Source organism: Vicia villosa, linkage group LG2 (assembly GCF_029867415.1).
Source record: "Vicia villosa cultivar HV-30 ecotype Madison, WI linkage group LG2, Vvil1.0, whole genome shotgun sequence".
NCBI lineage: Eukaryota > Viridiplantae > Streptophyta > Magnoliopsida > Fabales > Fabaceae > Vicia > Vicia villosa.
The window spans coordinates 169,611,666-169,630,032 of record NC_081181.1 but is presented as its reverse complement, the minus strand read 5'-3'; the positions used below and the strand labels follow the sequence as shown (position 1 = coordinate 169,630,032).

The 18,367-nt window shown below is 30.3% G+C and overlaps 2 protein-coding genes across 2 annotated transcripts; both read right to left on the bottom strand.

Annotated features, from left to right (window-relative positions):
* Positions 1-243: 243 nt before the first annotated feature.
* Positions 244-14,610, bottom strand: LOC131650612 (uncharacterized). Its single transcript, XM_058920314.1, has 16 exons — positions 14,408-14,610; positions 13,331-13,428; positions 13,158-13,244; positions 12,905-13,070; positions 12,525-12,737; positions 7,533-7,759; positions 7,214-7,411; positions 6,958-7,048; positions 6,432-6,597; positions 6,238-6,348; positions 6,047-6,146; positions 1,600-1,630; positions 964-1,061; positions 743-829; positions 481-646; positions 244-324 (listed from the first exon to the last, which is right to left on the bottom strand). The coding sequence occupies exons 1-16, from the start codon at positions 14,585-14,587 to the stop codon at positions 244-246; spliced, it is 2,100 nt and encodes a 699-aa protein (XP_058776297.1). The 5' UTR covers positions 14,588-14,610.
* A 2,809-nt stretch (positions 14,611-17,419) lies between these two features.
* On the bottom strand, positions 17,420-18,367 carry LOC131647392 (uncharacterized). Its single transcript, XM_058917290.1, has 3 exons — positions 18,247-18,367; positions 17,985-18,150; positions 17,420-17,820 (listed from the first exon to the last, which is right to left on the bottom strand). Exons 1-3 carry the CDS (start codon positions 18,288-18,290, stop codon positions 17,788-17,790), a joined length of 243 nt encoding a protein of 80 aa, XP_058773273.1. The 5' UTR covers positions 18,291-18,367; the 3' UTR covers positions 17,420-17,787.

The window sequence follows — 18,367 nt, the reverse complement described above, 5'->3', positions numbered from 1 at the left end:
GAAATACATATTTTTCAAACACTCAAGAATCTTGAAACTAAAATACATTTCCAATATCTTTGTCATCTCGGTGTCTGGGGAAACAATTTTCTCCTTCAATTATTTGTATAAAAATTTCCCCCATCATCATCTTCAATAGCAAAACTACTATGCCAATTTATTTCATGCATTGCTTCAAAATCCGATGTAGTAGGATTGATAAAAAACCATTTGAGGTCAAAGTAAGAAAAAATCATTTCCAGCTCAAGCTTCCGGACCATCCATCTGACCATGAGCCATGCCTCCTAGGGTGTTTTCCATCTCTGATGGATCTAGTACATGATCCTGTAGCATATTAAAATCAAGCATTAAAACTATTATGATAATAAACACTCTTTTTTTCTCTTTTAATCATTAGTTTGAATTGAATTCTTGAAAGTTTATTAACCATCTAACAAAATGAATTTATTAATAACATAAATATGGGGAAAAGGATCCCACCTCTTCCAAAGTAGTTTTGTTTGAAGGCACAACATTAGAGTTATTAATTTTGTTCGACTCCAAATCTTTATAAGCCTTCTTGATAAGCATTTCCGAGACAGACTTAAAACCAGCTGCTTTGGCTCTGTGTGATAAAGCACCCGTAGGTTGTTGCCCTCCTTTCTTCCTACAAGGTCACTCTAATTAAATAACAATCATACAAATTGATGCAAAATTAAAACCAAAATACGAAATTCAAACATATAAGCAAAACACAACTTACATGCAATAACTACAGTTACAAATGTCTCTGCACTTAGGGCACATCCAATCAGTTAACAATTTTACCTCTTTTTCCGTTTCGCCATATCTAAATTCAACACATTATAAACTCTCAAAACATTAAAAAGCAAGCATATAAGAAATTATTGTGCGATTGTACTATTAATAAAATATAATAGTTTTTAAAATAAAACTAAATAAAAAATAAAAAGTGAAACAAACCTATTCAAAAGACATTTGCGGCATAACCGAATGCCACAAGGATTTCTATTTCTCAAATTCTTACATATTGCAGCAATGTCGCTTCTTTTTCGCCGGCACTTCAATGTAAAAAAAAAAAAAAAAGAATACATTAACATCAAAATAGGCCCCAAAATAAAAAAATTCAAGACACACACAACTTGTAACTAGTCAAATTAAACTCCAAATATCCTCGTCCTCCAAATATTCCTCTAATAAGTCATATACTCATACATAAAAAAAAATCATCAATTCTCATACAATAAATGAAAAAACACCAAAAGACTAATTCTTTCAAACATCATCACTCTACAATCTATCAATAATTTTATATTTTTGGTTTTTTGAAATTAATTGGACCTTTAAGAATAGGTAAGCACTACAATATGAATCTCGAGTTAACAATACACTCAATGCACCAATTATGATATTCATTTATACTCACAATCCCTTTTTTAATTAATCAAATTCACCCTAAAACAGCTAATTTAGCAGAAACATTTTTGTTGACAATTTGTGTTTCTTTTCTGTACTCACAAGTCACACTCATCTTAATTTTACTCCCTCATTTCAATACATTATATACTACATGCCAAAAAGTTATGAAAACCTACGAACATATACACGAACACGAATACCACACACATCACTAACACAAAATATCAAAAAATTGAATATAACATATAATAGATGAATCAATGAAAAACCAACCTGGTGACAAGTTTTTTTTTTGTTTTCAACCTTTGAAACTTCGCTAGCATCACGCTCAGAATCATTAATTTGTGATGAAGAGGAGTTGAAATCCATATCAGTGGTGGGGGGACACCATCGAAGTGGAGGAACATACATTATTTTGAACACTCAACTACTCTACTAGAAGAAAATTGAAAAAAAATGAGATAGAGAGAGACTGAAAATGTAGAGAGATTAATAAGTGAGGCAATGCTTCATACATTTTTATTTCCTCTTTATATAATACCATGAGGTGGTGGAAATAATGAAAATTTTCTATAAAAAAATGAAACATTGTATCTGCTACATTGGGAATAAATGGAATTTTGGTTAAATAATATCCATTTAAGATTTTTTTTTGAATATATATTAATAATATAAATTTTATATTATTGCTAAATAAGTATGTTAATAAATTTCAAATGAATGGAATGTACCGTTTTGAAAAAATGGAATTTTCTTAAAGGAATGTCCATTTTTTTTTTTTTTTATTTTTATTACGTATTAATAGCTATAGTGTACTTTTTTTTTATTTGGGAAAAAGTGGAAATTTTATAAAAGAATATCCATTTTTAATGTTTCTATTATTTTTCAAAAATACACACTATTATTTATTTTTAGAGTTTATTATCTTTTTTCTCATAACTAAATATAATATAAAATAAAATAAATAAAAATAAACGGAGGTCCATAGAGTATCTCGGTTTGGTTGAGCTGGGGTTGAACCAATCCTTGGTTCAACCGATTAAACAAATTTTATCATGTTCTGAAATTCGCATGGTTCTATATTCGGTCGCATACGCTTGTTGGGAAAACTATATACTTTTTGTGAAAATAAAGTGAGAAAACGTCCTCACCTGCATACTTGTTAGCAAAATTTTCATATGCAGCATGCAACAATTGACTTTAAGCTGTTGGGCCCTTGTATCATTTGGTCCTCAAGTTTGCAAAGGCTATGGTTCACTTACATTTTTCTTGATCTACATTTTTCATTTTACAATTTTAAGTTTTGCTTTGTAAAATATGTGGAAGTTAAAAATGTTAAAAAGCTTCAAGAGAATCTTAATGGATTTTGGTTTGGAAGTTACAAACAGAGATGTCATTTGGCATGTTTCACCAACCGGTTTGTGAATCCTGCAAGCCCTAATATTGTTGTGTCTCAAGTTGTGGGAGGAGGTAAGTTTCTGAAATCAAAAGCATTATTTAGAGAAGTTATGAGCAAAGGTGTTTCAAAGGAAGTTGTTCCTCTTTTGAAGTTGTGGGAGGAGGTAAGTTTCTCAAGTTGTGGGAGGAGGTAAGTTTCTGAAATTAGGGATTCACTTATAATTAGTTAACAATGGTAGAAACTAAATTATCTTCAAATTCAAATCCCTAATTTTACAATTTACAACAGAAAGCAATAATCTGATAAAAGAAAGATTATCAGATACCAATGAACAGAAAGATGACGGTGGTGAGCTGACGAAGGCTGAGTTCAACGAAGATTGAGTTTTCTTCGTTCTTTCTATTCGAGTGGAAATCGGAGGTGAATCTGAACTGACCGTTCAAAAAGTACATAAATTGGAGGAAGAAGAGGACTGAGGTAAAAGAACACTGATTGAATCGATGAATCAGAGGACGAAGAGGACTATGCTAGGTCGAAGGAAGTGGATACGTGTTTTGTTTTTTGCAAAAACTTTGTGCGCGAAAACAAAAGGTTATCTGCCAAAAGACTTTTTCTTTTTATAATTAATTTTCTTATTTATTACATATTTTATAATTAAATAGTGCTTTCCTGCAAACGCTAACATAGGATAGTCAAAAAATTGAGTTTTTTTAAAAGCGCTATTTAAGTGAAGAAAACTAACTGCGTTTCTAAAAAAGTGCTAACATAGTGAAGAATATTAATAGCGTTTTAAAGAAAGCGCTATCTTAGTGAAGTTTAATAGTAGCATTTTTTTATGAAGTGCTATCAAAATCATATTCACTATATCCTATAATAGCGTCCGATCATAAAGTACTATTATAGATGTGTTTGTTTCCTTTTTAATAGCACTTTCTTTAAAAGCGCTATTAAATTAGGCGATACAAAATATCAAATTTGGTGTAGTGATTAGACACGTGACTTCACACAGAAGAGGGGGATGAATTGTGTATATTTTTAAAAAATTGATTTTGAAATACTTTTAGAATTAATTTCAATGTTCAAAAGCATTTTATAAAAATTTTAAGAGTAAGTAGCAGAAAATAAGACTAAAAAATAAAATGTTGAAAGTAAAAGTAAAGAGAAGAAAGAAGACACCAGAGATTATATAGGTTCAGTGAAAACGACTGTATCTTATCCCCAAAAATTGACCTTGAGAGTACCAAGTAAAAGTTAAGAGATTTTAGTAGGTTAAACTCTCAAACCCGTTTATATAAGGAAAATGAAGTTTGTGGCTAACTTCCATCTAAACAAAGAATAAATACTGAAGCGGGTCTTCCTTCCAAACAGTGGATTGAAGTGCTTAGTCTTCTTTCCACAAGAAACTTGGAGAGTTTAGTCTGTAAGATTCAAACCAAGATTTTGCACGGGCTAATCTTGAACCTGGGAGAGTTTTTAACACCAGGATGAGCTCACGAACCGAACTATGGTCTAACCAAAAACCTAGAAGATTTTAATACCAGACTAATCTTGAACCTTAACAATATTTTAATATCGGGCTCAACTTAAACCGAATAAAGTCAAACCAAGCTTCTAACAAGTTTAATTTTGAAACAAAAAAAAATCCCTAAATAGATGTACTGTTAGACCAAGGTAAAAAAAACTTCCTTGACAAACTTACAAATCCATCCTTCTAGAAATACAGCTGCCTCACTTGCAAAACGATTTTTTCGAAAGCGCTATGACTAATCTTTAGTTAGAGAAAGTAGAAAGAAATATTTTGAGAGAGATAGTGATAAGTGAGGAATGAAGGTTCACTTTTCTGGATGTAAAAAGATGTGGGAAGAGACATCTGTCTATAGGCTAGAGGTTGACACAAAAAAGAAAAAAAATTTAGGACCATAATTGATGGGTCAATTGATTGACATAATGCTCTAATCGATTGGTTGGCCTAAAAATAACCAATTAATAAGTTTTAAAATGCAAAAAAAATTGCCCTTGCCTATCATTAAGATGTTATTCTAATTGCTTAGGGCATATTTTTGCACTAACTCAATTGGTCAGGTATAGATGCTAATCGATTGGCAAGGAAAAAGTTTTTCCTAGAACTTTTCTTACAACTCTCAAGTCATCTAACATGACTTCAAGGCATTTTTAGAAGTGTTTTCTTGATAAAACTTGTTTATGATTGTGTGTGATGATAAATTGATGTTACTAGCGTTGGAGTTGAGACCGAGTCCAAAATTGAAGCTAAAACACCTTTTTTGTATTTTCTCTCAGCCCAAAAGTTGCAATGTGTTTCTATTTTCTCCCAGCCCTACCATTTTGTTGGGAGGTATATGGACAATACATCTTGAACTGTACTCTTGCTTCAATGGCATGTTTTTTACTGCCTTATATTCACCACCACCATCGCATTAAATTATTTTTATTCTTTTGTTAAACTGATTTTCTATCAAGTTTTTGAATTGGAGAAAGGCATATGTTGTATCTGAATTTTTTTTAAAAGGATATATCCATGTGAACCTAGCGAAATCATTTAATGAACATTTGATTTCCATTAAAAAGGGTTTTTTTTTTATTAAATATGTAGCCAATAAGCTCTAAGAAAAGAAAATAACACAAGCAATCAACTAGGACTGTCAAATATTTCAGCTGACAAATTTTCCAAACATTATTGAAAATAAATTTCTTTCATGAGTGGAGAGGGTTTAACTTTTCTCTCACTTAAGTTACTCCTTTAGACTTCTAAGCAAACTTTTAGTGATGTGTCTTCATTCATTTCTTTTAGTTCTGCAAACATGACAGAAAAGAAATATACATTATTAGTAACTTTTATTAAGAATCAATCATGAGATAGTGTGTGAATCAAAGTGTCATTAACAAAATAGTTCCACTTATTCCCCCTACTTAGGTGCCAAGCACCTCTAATCGTAAAAACATGTATTTGTTATCACAAAAATCAATGTGAAAAACAAGGTTAGGGGAGAGTTCAAATTGAACTACAAAGCATAAAAAAATATTCAATACTTAAATTGCACATTGAGATTTGTGACCATAAATATTATAAGTTGATACTTGAATGACCATTGCAGAGTTTGAATAATCTCCTAATATATGTGACAAATATGGTTTTAATTAGTCAGAAAATTTTGATTTACATTCTAAACTACTTTGTTAACTAGTTATAACTTAAATAAAAGTGCGTACCTTGAATAAATGTACATATCAATCTCACCCTTCTGTTCAGGACCATAAAAAAGCCATTTCTCTTCGGCAAAAGTCGCATCCTCTTGCTTGAACCTGATATCTGTAAATTTTTATCCTTTAGAAAACTAGAAAGAGCCTAAATTTTAATGCCATTATTCAAAAAAATTGGGCTACTTTTTTGTGAGAATTACCTTGCATTAAGAGATCACATTCACTATTATAACTTTTTAACTTCCAAAATGATTGACCACTACTATTGGAGAACTCAGGCTCGATTCTCATAGCATCTGAACTTTGTTTCCCTACAATAGTAAAAGAAAAAAAAATGTAAATCATTGAATTACCATTAAAATTATTACAATATATATAGGTCATATATTCATACATTTAGAAATTGCGTCTTTTGCCTCAAGAAACTCGGTGTGAGCTTTAGATGCTTCACTTTTTAGTGTTACAATAACTTCATTAGGTTCTGATATCGAAAGTCTATCCACATTTGACATAGCATCTTTTTCCATTTCATCCCGCAAATTTTTCTTAAGACTCTTTTCCTGTAGATAACATATACACAATAATAAAATAACCATGTTATACATTATGGTAGCACTACTCTAAAAACAAATAACAAATATTAAACCAACTTGTGTTAACTTAAAAATATATAAATATTTTAAATATGAAAAACTAATATACAAAATTTTGTTTAATATAAGAAAGATGATGCTAAAATAAAGGAAAGCAACTCATATGCTTGATATAATTTAAATAAAACAATATTTTTCTAATATGTTGCAACAAAAATTTATTCGATTTATATACATCAACGAAATGATGATTAGTTTAAATATTAAGTCGTAGATATGTGAGGTGTTTAATCATTGTTGTTTTGACATGAACTATTTGTTACATACCTTCTCCTTAGCTGCAGCAACTTTGCATTTAGCTTCTTTCTTTTTTTCAGCATATTTTACATTTTGATCATCAATATAACTCCTTAGTTTCCTGAACATATATATTCAAAAAGTTTATCTCCTTTTACATAAATAAGACTATTATTTAGAATACAAAGGAAGAAGAAAAAATTAATCAAATGATGAAAGTGAAGCAAACAATGAAGTAATAGAAAAATTCTAAGTATAATTTCTTGTTTGATCATGAATTACTTACGTAGTGCCCAGTGCTTCATCACAAATAAAATTCAAAAGGGTAAGCTTTTTAGATATATCCAAATCATAATATCCACCAATGCCTTCATTAAGCCAATCTATGGGAAATTCTTTTAGAACAAGATCAGATTTAATTATTAAATCTTGCAGAATTTTCAACCATGAATTATTTCCATCACTAGTAGTTAAGGATGGGGACCTGCACCAAAGTAATAAATAATTAACAAAGTTCATTGAAACATTTTATACAAAATAAATTTCTCTCTCCCTTCATAAATGAAATAGATGCGTTAGCAAAATGAATTGTGAGATAAACTCACTTAGTTCTTGAATCAGATACTATCAGAGTCAACAGTTTGCTTTGGAGTTCAACAACTAAGGTGCTTTCACCTTGACACACATTTTGTTTACGTATCAATGATTGTAAAATTGCTTCACCTTCTCCTTTCTCGATATCGAGCGCCTGATTATAAATAGGGAGAAGTGTGAGTAAATTTGGAAAGCAATTATAATCATGTCTCGATATCGAAAGCAATTTGGAAAGCATCTATAAAATAAAATTATGTCAAATATTAAAAAAAAAAAACTTTATGTCTAGAGAACTTAGTTCAATTTAATGGAATTCAAGTAAAGAATAACCAATTAAACACCATTTAAATTATCAATTACAAAGTAAATCCAGGGAATGGTTTTTAGATTGCATGATATTTATAAAATAGTAAATAGTGCTAATTTTATTTCATGATTCACTATGCCAAAAAAGTCTTTTAATAGCGCTTTTTTTTGGTTTTAATAGCGTTTTTAAGCGCTATTAAAGCTCCCGCTATTATAGGTTGACTACCTACAATAACGCTTTAAAAACGCTATCAAAAGTGTAGTCTGTAATAGCATTTTCATATAAACGCTCATATCCTACATTGGAGCTGATAAGCATGTTTTTAACCAAGATTTAATAGCGTTTTCTGATAAAGCGCTATCGTAACCATGATTTAATAGCGTCTTTTCATAAAGCGCTATTGAAGACCCTTTTTTTAATAGCATTTTTATAAAAAGTGCTATTAAAGACCCCCTTTTTGAAAAAAAACTAATGCTTACGTTCACCCACTGAAAAGTAAAAGTTGCTTTAATCATTCACGTCACGTCCCCCTATATAGTATTTGATATATTAAAAAATTAATCTAGTTCCAATTTTAACATGATACTAGCATTTCTCTATAGCCTTAAAACTTTCAAACATTGTATTCAAACTCCAATCGTACAATCGTTTTCTTTTCTACTAATCCTTCCTAAAATACAAACCAAATAACCTTATTCTTAGTAGCTATACCATAAGTCAAATTACTGAATATTAAATAATGTGATTCTTTAATTTTTTTCAAGGTCTTCCAAGACAACTAATTTTCACATTTCAACTAACAAAACTATATAAAGTTTTCTACATCTATAAAGAGACATAACATAAATGATCCAAAATGAAATGTATTCCTACATAACTCTAAGATTGTAACTCATAGAGCAAGCACATACCAAATTTTGTAAATCATTCATTTTTTTAATTCCATTGCTAAAAATATATGCACTTCAAGAATGTTTGGCAGTCCTCGGTGCTCCTCGAAGTTCTCTTGACTTTCTCATAGACACTGAATGCTTGACTATACATGCATGGCACAAATATAAAAGTTAAATAAATAAACAATAAAACTCAGAAAATTATTTAGGTCAATATATCATCTCAAATAAAAAGTAAAAAGCTAACAATTAAGAAAGATACTTGAAGAACTCAAAAGGACTACATTTAATCATGCATACGTTTTTATCTCCAAATATATGACAACAACATTCAAATAAATTAAGATACACCTACTATAAATACTTACCTTGTAATAATAAATCAATTTTGAGTTCCAAAATATAGAGTTTAGATTCAATATCTCTGTATCTACAATTTAGGTGTTTGACAAAAAAGAAAAGTAATTATAGTTTCATTTCCTCTTCTAATTATTTTAGTTAGTGGTATTAGTGCCAATAATCATACTGCTATATAGCATAGACATAGATTAAAAAAAAAACTACTACATATTGAAAAAAACATGATAGCTTCAAGAAAAATTAGGAATTACACAACATACTTTCCATTGACTAATTCGTATGCATATGAATGTATTAGGAATCAAACAACATACTTTCCATTGGCTAATTAAAGTATTTTAATTACTAGTACCTCAACTTTGCCATCAAAAATGCCAGTGCCGATACCGATAAGAATAAATTATGGTTAATTCATACTGCGACAATCGCAATCAATGTCGCGACAACTGTACCAACCAAAATTGTGAAATCCTTTACACAACTGCCACCGTTTTTAAAAATGATCATTTTTTAAAATGATCGACAAAGAATGTTAAGTTCAGCTTATTAACAATTGATGGCCTCTCAATTCCTAATAGAAAATAATAATAACTATCAAAACAAACTTCAAGTTTAAGCATTAAGCGGCATAAAGAACATCCATAAATTTATACCATCAGCACCAATTACTAGTTCCACAATTTTGTAGCCTCTCGGGTGACTGTTTCTATATTTAATAAAATGGGCATTCTAAAATGAAACATGCATTCTTGTTGTGTAACTACTTATTCATTGTAACAATCTCTTTTCTATGAATAAACTTATTTGTTTAATGGCTCTTAACTGCCAACATTCACCCCTAATACAATGTAAAAAGTTAACCAATTTAACATCTAGGTATTCCAGCAAATTAGATGTTATAAGAAAGAAAACACAAGGTTTACCTAGTAACACTCAATCCTAATTAATTGTTTCAATCATAAATAGCAGTGACAAACATGGTAGCAAAAGAGGTAACAGATCCTGATGAAGATGACACTATAAACAGAATCAATGTTTCACAAAAAGTTTCAGCCTATACTATCACTATTTACAAAACGGAAAATCAAGAACCACAACAATTGAAGCATAGAAAGAGATAAAATGAGAGAATTCCTTTCTTGAACTCAGACTATAATTTCTTAATACAAACACATGTTACCCATTAAATCATTCGTACAACTATAATGATTTTGGAATGGAACCTTTTCCTATAACTTAATGTTTCAAATTAAGTTACTCAAGGGTAAAAATCAAAATCGATAAAGGAACTTTTCCTATAGATTCATGTCTCAAACCAGTCACCACTAGAAACACTAAAAGGGACAGAAAACTAAAACACAAAACTACAATAGCACACCTTAGAAAATACAAAAAAAAAAGAAGCAAAAAACAGAGACTTCTAAATTAATACCTTACAAAAATGACGTGATTGAGACAACGACCACTGAACTGCAAGGGACAATTTCACCAAGGTTCGAAGACTGCAGTCTTGCACTCGATTGGTGATTGCCACAACCGCTTCTCTGCAAGCACCGCATACATACATATATAAGAGAAACTATATCAATGTTATTGACCTCACCCTATTCCTACATGCTTGGAACATGCTAATCAACATAAAACTGTTGGATATAATTCAAAATCACATGTCATATTTTTGAAGGATCTTCCATATTCCAGAATTTTTAGTCATTAAAGCTGCTGAAGATGTGATTGTCTTAAAAAAAACTGATTTTCCTTATCTAAACCGGTCATGCACATATCAATATCTTTAACAGCTTCGGAAGAAGCTTTAAGCTTAGCAGTGGCAGAGTAATTGTGTCAAATTTTAGACTTGTTAGCATCACCTATCATATAAGCTTGGCTACCACAACCAAGTTTTTCAAAATAGTTGTCAAGGAAACAAACTTCCTTAGAAAAGCTTCAATGAAGGAATTATTGAGCTACATGAAAAATGAAGCTTTCACGAGTGTATCTTAGTGATTTCAAACAATATTAACACTATCAACAATCTTAAGAATGGCATGAATAGAAAAAAGAAACTATATAGTCCAACATGATTTGATGACATCTTTGTAAACATAGACAAACTTGCTTGACTCAGGAAAAATATATGAGTCAACATAGTTATTAGATAGTGATTCAATAAGAGTGCACCATATGGGGTTAGGAATTTATTCCAAATGTTTTTTAGAAAATGCTCATAGACCTAATCCAACCGTATTACACCACTCTAGAAAAAAGAATTTTCAAGTGTATTTTTGTAGCTGTCATATAAATCCCAGTTTCCATTAACAACCCAATTCCCTTCCAAAAACAACAAATCACAATTAGAAATACCTAATCATAAAAAAAAACCCAACTCCTTAAACCAAATAAGAAGAATTTTGACATATTCATAGACGAGGATTTACTTACAGATTCACTGCGCGAGAGTTGCAGTGTTCAGAGTTTTGCAATAAAAGAGCTGGACAAAGAGGGATATTAGAGTATTTATGGGATTTCTTGTAAGAACATAATGGCAAAGGTTAACCAAGCTCAACCAACAAGATTTCAAATCGAAGAAGAACAATTACTATAGAGAGAAGTGTGTTGGAATACGGCTACGGAGAACGCCGAGATGGAATACAGTGAAGGCGAGCAAGAGAGATACAAAAAAGATAACCTCTATGAAGATTTCTGGAAACAAATAAAAGATTTTTCAATCGATTTAGGATATTTGAGTTATGAGTATAATTTATTTTGGTTTTAGGGTTTCTGACTTCCTAAATGGGGCCGAATTTGACGGAGAGAAGAGGGTTCTATGTGTGGAACGATGGAGAAGGTTGTTAAATGGTGAGTTTTTTATGGAGAAGGTTGTTCGATGGTGAGTTTTTGATGAAGGTTTTGGGTTAGAAGATGGAGGAGAAAAGTACCTGAACGCTGTAGGTTAGAAAATTGATGCGTGAGTTTTTTTTTTTTTAATTTTTTTTTAGACATATGTATAATAGCACTTTTAGAAAGCGCTAACAAAGCATCATTCCAATAATAGCGTTTTACCAAAAAGTGCTAATAAAGCCATTTCTTAATTTTTATTTTTTGTCAGCACATACTCTATAATAGCGCCCGATTAAAAAGCGCTATTATAAGTCTTTGTGTCAAATTTTTAATAGCACTTTACTAATAAGCGCTATTAAATTGGTGATATTATAAGATAAAATTGTAGTAGTGATTATTGATTAATTTAAACTTTATTAGATAAAAGTCTCTTAATGTTGGAACAATCAACTTACGTTTTGCGACTATTATTTGCATTAAAATAATTTTTATAATTAATAATATATTCATTAGGTCAATTTAGCTGCAAACCTAAATTGCAAATCAAACATGATTTAAGAGAAAATTCAACATAAGAACAATAATTAACCATAACAAAGGCATACCTCTCCAAACACTCGGCAAAATTCTAGAAACTGCAATGCATTTCCAACATCTTCTGGTCGAAGCTCAATGTCTAATATTGCTGTAATCACTGTGGCTGTAGGTAAAGGAATTTCTTTCTCAACTATTTTAGTATCTACAACACCTTTCCCGACATTTGGATGTGAAATACCACCTTCAGTATCATTAATAGCAGATGGATCTAGTATAAGATCCTGTAGTATATAATAATCAAATATTAAAACTACAATGATAATCAAAACATTTATTTCACTTTTCTAGTATAAGATCGTGTAGTATATGTGATGAGAAGCCCTAGTAACCATAAAACAAAGTGAATTTATTATGTCAACTACACAATAATGGGGGAAAAGGAACATACATTTCCCAAAGTTGCTTCATGTGAAGGCACAACATGCACATTATTAACCTTGTTCAATTCGAAATCCATTGACTCCTCATTGATAAGCATTTCAGACACTGATTTGAAACCGGATGCCTTTGCTGTATTAGATAGAGCACCAGTAGGTTGTAGACCATTGTTTCTCCTACAATGTCAATATTCTATAAGAACAATCACACAAAATTAAAAACACAACTCAAAATTCAGACTAGATAATCATTGAACAACTTACCTGCAACAACTACAATTACAAATTCCCCTGCACTTTGGACAATTCCAATCAGTCAAAGAATTTACCTCATTTACCACTTCCCCATATCTATATTCAACACACAAAAATCGTCAATGTACAAAATAACAAACACACAATGAGACCAAATTAAAAATGAAAAAGGTGAAACAAACCTATTTTTGAGGCATTTTTGGCAAAACTTGTTTACACATGGCTTCCCATTCCTTGGATTTTTACAGATTGCAGGAACACCTTTGATTATTTGACGACACTTCAATGTGGAAAACCATGCAGACAAACATGTTAGTATCAAACCTCAAAATACCATCACCCTACAAACGGGATGTGTTGATGTGCATAAGGTATATTCTTATGCACGGTGCATAAATACTCAAATATTGTTTATATTACTCAAAGTATTATATTTATTACTCAAAATAATATACATATTATTCAAAATAGTATAAATACTACTCAGAACAATGAATATATTACTCAAAATAGTTAAAATTCGATATTACTCAGAATGGTATAAATATTACTCATAATAGTGTACTCATTACTCACAATTAATAATTACTCATAATTAATAGATGTGTACAAATAATACATATATTATTCATGGATTTTGATATTATTACTTGTTTCTAACTAAAATGTTACTCGGAACAATTTAAATATTATTCGTACGAGACTTATGCACCGTGCATAAGAATATACCGTATGCACATCAATCTGACCCAGGAAAATACATATGAACATAAAATTATAAATCGAGATAAACACACAAAGAATAGGCCTTCAAAGATCCATCACTCATATTCCATCAAGGAATATTTTGATTTTTCACATTAACTTGGAAATTTATAAAAGATTTGCACTCACAACATGGATCGTGATACTTGAGTTAATAATACAGGTAATGTGAACCAGATATATCATTTATTCTTACAATTTATCAAACATCAATTGTAACCCATTAATTAAACTCTATTTAACACATTTACCTAAAAGTAAAAAATTTATTTAATAAAATGGAATAATTAAATATAACCATGAACCTTCAACACAAACACATCCACATAATGGGACACTAATATGTTGGCATCATCGATAATTGTTTAATTAAATGAAATAATTGAATGTAACCATGTTCTGTTTTTGTGTTGGCTCTACATATATATGAACTTGAAGAATTTAGTTTATATAATTGTTAAATAAATAAAATATATAAAGGCTTAAGAATCAACCTGGTGGCATGTTTTTCCACCAACATTGTTTTGTGTTGAAGAGGAATCAAACTCCATGTTGTTGGTGAGGGAAACTGATTGAATTGGAACATCATACATTTCTCGAGTTCCACTTATAACATCAACCTCAGTGCCATGGTTAGTGGTACTGGGAGATGATCGAATTGGAACATCATTCATTCTTTACAATTAGCACAACACAAACAAATTTTTTTTTGGAAGAGAGAGAGAGAGAGATATATATTTCAAATTGAAAGTGACCATAAATTTATAGAGGTGTTGAGATAAATGGAGGTTTTCCTGAAAGGATATGTATTTTAATATTTTTACTTTTAATATATAATAATAAATATATAACTTTATATTTTATTATTAAACCAATAATATTAATAATATATATATATATATATATATATATATATATATATATATATATATATATAATATTATTCAAGTGCTTCCATTTATTACTAGTCAAATGTTTATTAAAATCTTGTTTGAATGAATCTTCAAATTATTATATGAAGTCCAAAAAAATAATATTTATAATCTAATAAGTGTATTTTATTTAAAATCTTGTTTGACTGAATCTTCAAATAATTATGTGAGGTCCAAAAGAAATTATTTTTTAATATTTTAATTTTAAGGATATAATAATAAACATATAAAAAAAGTTATTTTTTTAAATTTTAAATGAATAACAATAAATATTTTTTTGTCAAGTTATAATTCTTTTTTGGCAAAATTACACCGGAATCCTTTAAATTATTTTCTTATAATAGAATGATCCTTGAATTTTTTTATTTTTGCAACAACATATCCTATATATTATTTGAGATTAATAGACATGCATTGGCAATGTAAAATAATTCTACACTATTGTTCAATAATAAACCAATAATTTAACATATCATTTAAATAATTTTTAAGTTTAAAGGTGAATTGGCAAAATACTTGATATTTTTTCATTAGTTGAAAGTGTAAAATTGTTTTATAAGTACATCTCCTATTTTCTCATATTATTTTCTCCATATCTTTATATGTATTTTTTAAAAATATCAAGACACTCAATAAATTTTTTTAATTATAATTTTTTAATAATATTATTGATTATTTATTGTTTCAACTCATATTATTTTTCCAGCTAAAAGAAAGTCAATGAAGAATGTCGCAATAGATAGTTTAAGGGTTATGAGATATTAATGAAATGTTAAGGAACACTAAACTAAGTATTAATGTCTAAGTGTCTTGAAGTTTTAATTTTTCAGCGTCGATGGAGTGTCGACCAGGAGGCCAACTGACGTGGCAGTTGTAGTTTGGAAAAATCATAAGAACATTTCTACAAGATTAGGATCACCTTGAAACATGTCCAAATTATTGAGAAGGGAAGTCGACAGGAATTATGTATCGACCAAGACGGTAGCCGAGAACCACAAAGAGTTTTAAGACTTAGGAAATTCTCCAGAATCTAAGTGTCAAACAGGGACGATATCGACAGTACATTTGGCATTTACTATCAAGAGTTTGTGGGAAAGTGTGAAGCAGATATTACAATGTGGGATGTAAAATAAATAGGAGATCGTGATTGACACATGTATTCCCTAGTGGAATCCTGAAGGCTGAACTTAGACGAAACGCATATCTCTTAGTGGTTAGAACCTTCATGAATGATTACTTGTGAGGGTGGAGAAAAACACAAGAAAGGGGGATTGAATTGTGTTCTTTATCAACTAAAATTCCCTTTCTTTTTCTTTAACGTCTTTTCATATGTAGAATGGTTCTTCAAGTAGTTCTCCGTCTTTTATTCTTCTGTCAAGCAAATTTAGACTATTAATTTTCTATTAGAGGCTGCTTCTTGTTTTGATTTTCGTTTCTTCAAGCGGAGTAAGAACAATAGTTCTTATTGAGAGTTGCTTCTTTGATATCTTCCTTCAATCTTCTTCTTAAGCAGATTAAGAACATCAATTCTTATTGAGAGTTGCTTCTTTGGTTCTTCTTCCAATCTTCTTCTTAAGTAGATTAAGAACATCAGTTCTTATTGAGAGTTGCTTCTTTGGTTCTTCTTTCAATCTTCTTCTTAAGAAGATTAAGAACACCAGTTGTTATTGAGAGTTGCTTCTTTGGTTCTTCTTCCAATCTTCTTCTTCATCTTTTCTTCCGAAGAAAACATACCTTTAATAAGAGATCTTACCTCTTTTTATAGTTGTCAAATATGTTTGTTGTCTTGATCTTTGGAAAGCGTAATAAATGTAGACGTGTTTCTACCATGCTTTTGTTTTCTTCAATGTGCTGCATGTAGGTTGCTTCTTCAATCATTCTTGGGAGTTGTTCCTTTTAGTTGTTGTAGCCGTTTTATCTAATGATGATGTTTGTAACGGATTTCTTCTTAATTCTGATCCTTTGTATTTTATTTGATTTTGCTTGCTGAGCTGAAGGTTATCTTCTGATTCACATGTGACTCTGTTGCTGTTTATCTTTTGTAAGTCACTACGTTATAAACACTTGTAACTTCAGAACTTCTGATCTTATATATGCGTGATCTTCTGAGTTTGCAAGGCTAGACAAAGCGCTTCTAAAGGTCTACTTTAGAAAGCGCTTTCTCAAGAAAATGCGCTGCTAAAGGCCTACATAAGAAAGCGATTTTCAAAGAAAAGCGCTTTCTAAAGTAGGCCTTTAGCAGCTTTTGCGTAAAAAAAAGCGCTGTCTACACCTACAGCAGCGCCACCATAAGCAGCGCTTTTAAGCCCTGTTAAAGGCAAAAAAAAGCGCTTTCTTTGGTCTTTTTTGGCAAAGTGCCATTTATTTCATGCATTGCTTTGAAATTTGACGTAGTAAGGTTGATAAAAATATTTGTTGTTAAAACGAAGACAAAAACAAAGTATAAAACGGATTTTCGAATACGAAAAAACTTTGAAGATGTAAAGAAGACAATACAATTAGTTATAAACTGTTATTTTTTACTTTCTCTTTCAAACAAGATTTCAAGTCTTATAAAATAACAAATTACCCCTCTCACCGTAATTAGGATTTGCATTGTGCAATGATGAGAGACTAGTATGATATTTAGAAGAAAACTAACACCCTATACTAATAGACTTTTACACACAGACCCATTACATAAGTTAAATTAAGGAACAAACTAACTTAAACTATTGAGCATAACAAACGGACCCAATTCGATATGCTTACAATCCTAGCATACTTCGACTGTAGCATGAGAACAAACTTCAATGACATGCTAAGATCCTGTCGAATTGTCGAACCAAGAAACTACCCCTCGACCATACTAGAGTTCAATCCAATATCTCACAACATTTAAAATCAAAGTAAGAAAAAATCATTTGCACTCCAAGCTTTGTGACCATCCATCTGACTATGAGTCATACCCTCAAGGGTGGAGCAAGTACTTGATCCTATAGTATATAAAAATCAAACATTAAAACTATTATGATAATCAACGCTCTTTTTTCCTCTTTTAAATATTAGTTTGAATTGTTTTCATGCTGAGAAGTTTATTAACCATCAAATATAATGAAGTTATTGTGTCAACGGCATAAATATGGGAAAAGGAGCACACCTTTTTCAAAATAGCTTTGTTTGAAGGCACAATATTGAAATTATTAACTTTGTCCAACTCTACATCTTTAGAAGCCTTTTTCATAAGCATTTCTGCCACAGACTTAATACCAGATGCTTTCGCTGAATGTGATAAAGCACCAATAGGTTGTTGCCCTATCTTTTTCCTACAAGGTAACTCTAATTTCAGAACAACCATACAAATTGTTCTAAAATTAAAACCAAAATATGAAATTCAAACTTATAATCAAAACACAACTTACATGCAATAACTACAGTTACAAATACCTCTACACTTAGGGCACATCCAATCAATCAACAATTTTACGTCTTTTTCCGTTTCGCCATATCTAAATTCAACATAATAAAAACTTTCAACACATA

Bases quoted from the DNA above. Each gene is read 5' to 3' on its own strand.
- LOC131650612 (XM_058920314.1), bottom strand. From the start codon at position 14,587: ATGAATGATGTTCCAATTCGATCATCTCCCAGTACCACTAACCATGGC. The intron at 7,760-12,524 runs GTATGCCTTTGT...TTTATTTTATAG, and splicing joins TTTGCCGAGTGTTTGGAGAG to ATGCTTTCCAAATTGCTTTC. The intron at 325-480 runs GTGGGATCCTTT...AATATGCTACAG, and splicing joins ACAAAACTACTTTGGAAGAG to GATCATGTACTAGATCCATC.
- LOC131647392 (XM_058917290.1), bottom strand. From the start codon at position 18,290: ATGTGCCCTAAGTGTAGAGGTATTTGTAACTGTAGTTATTGCAT. The intron at 18,151-18,246 runs GTAAGTTGTGTT...GTTACCTTGTAG, and splicing joins TGTAACTGTAGTTATTGCAT to GAAAAAGATAGGGCAACAAC. The intron at 17,821-17,984 runs GTGTGCTCCTTT...TATATACTATAG, and splicing joins ACAAAGCTATTTTGAAAAAG to GATCAAGTACTTGCTCCACC.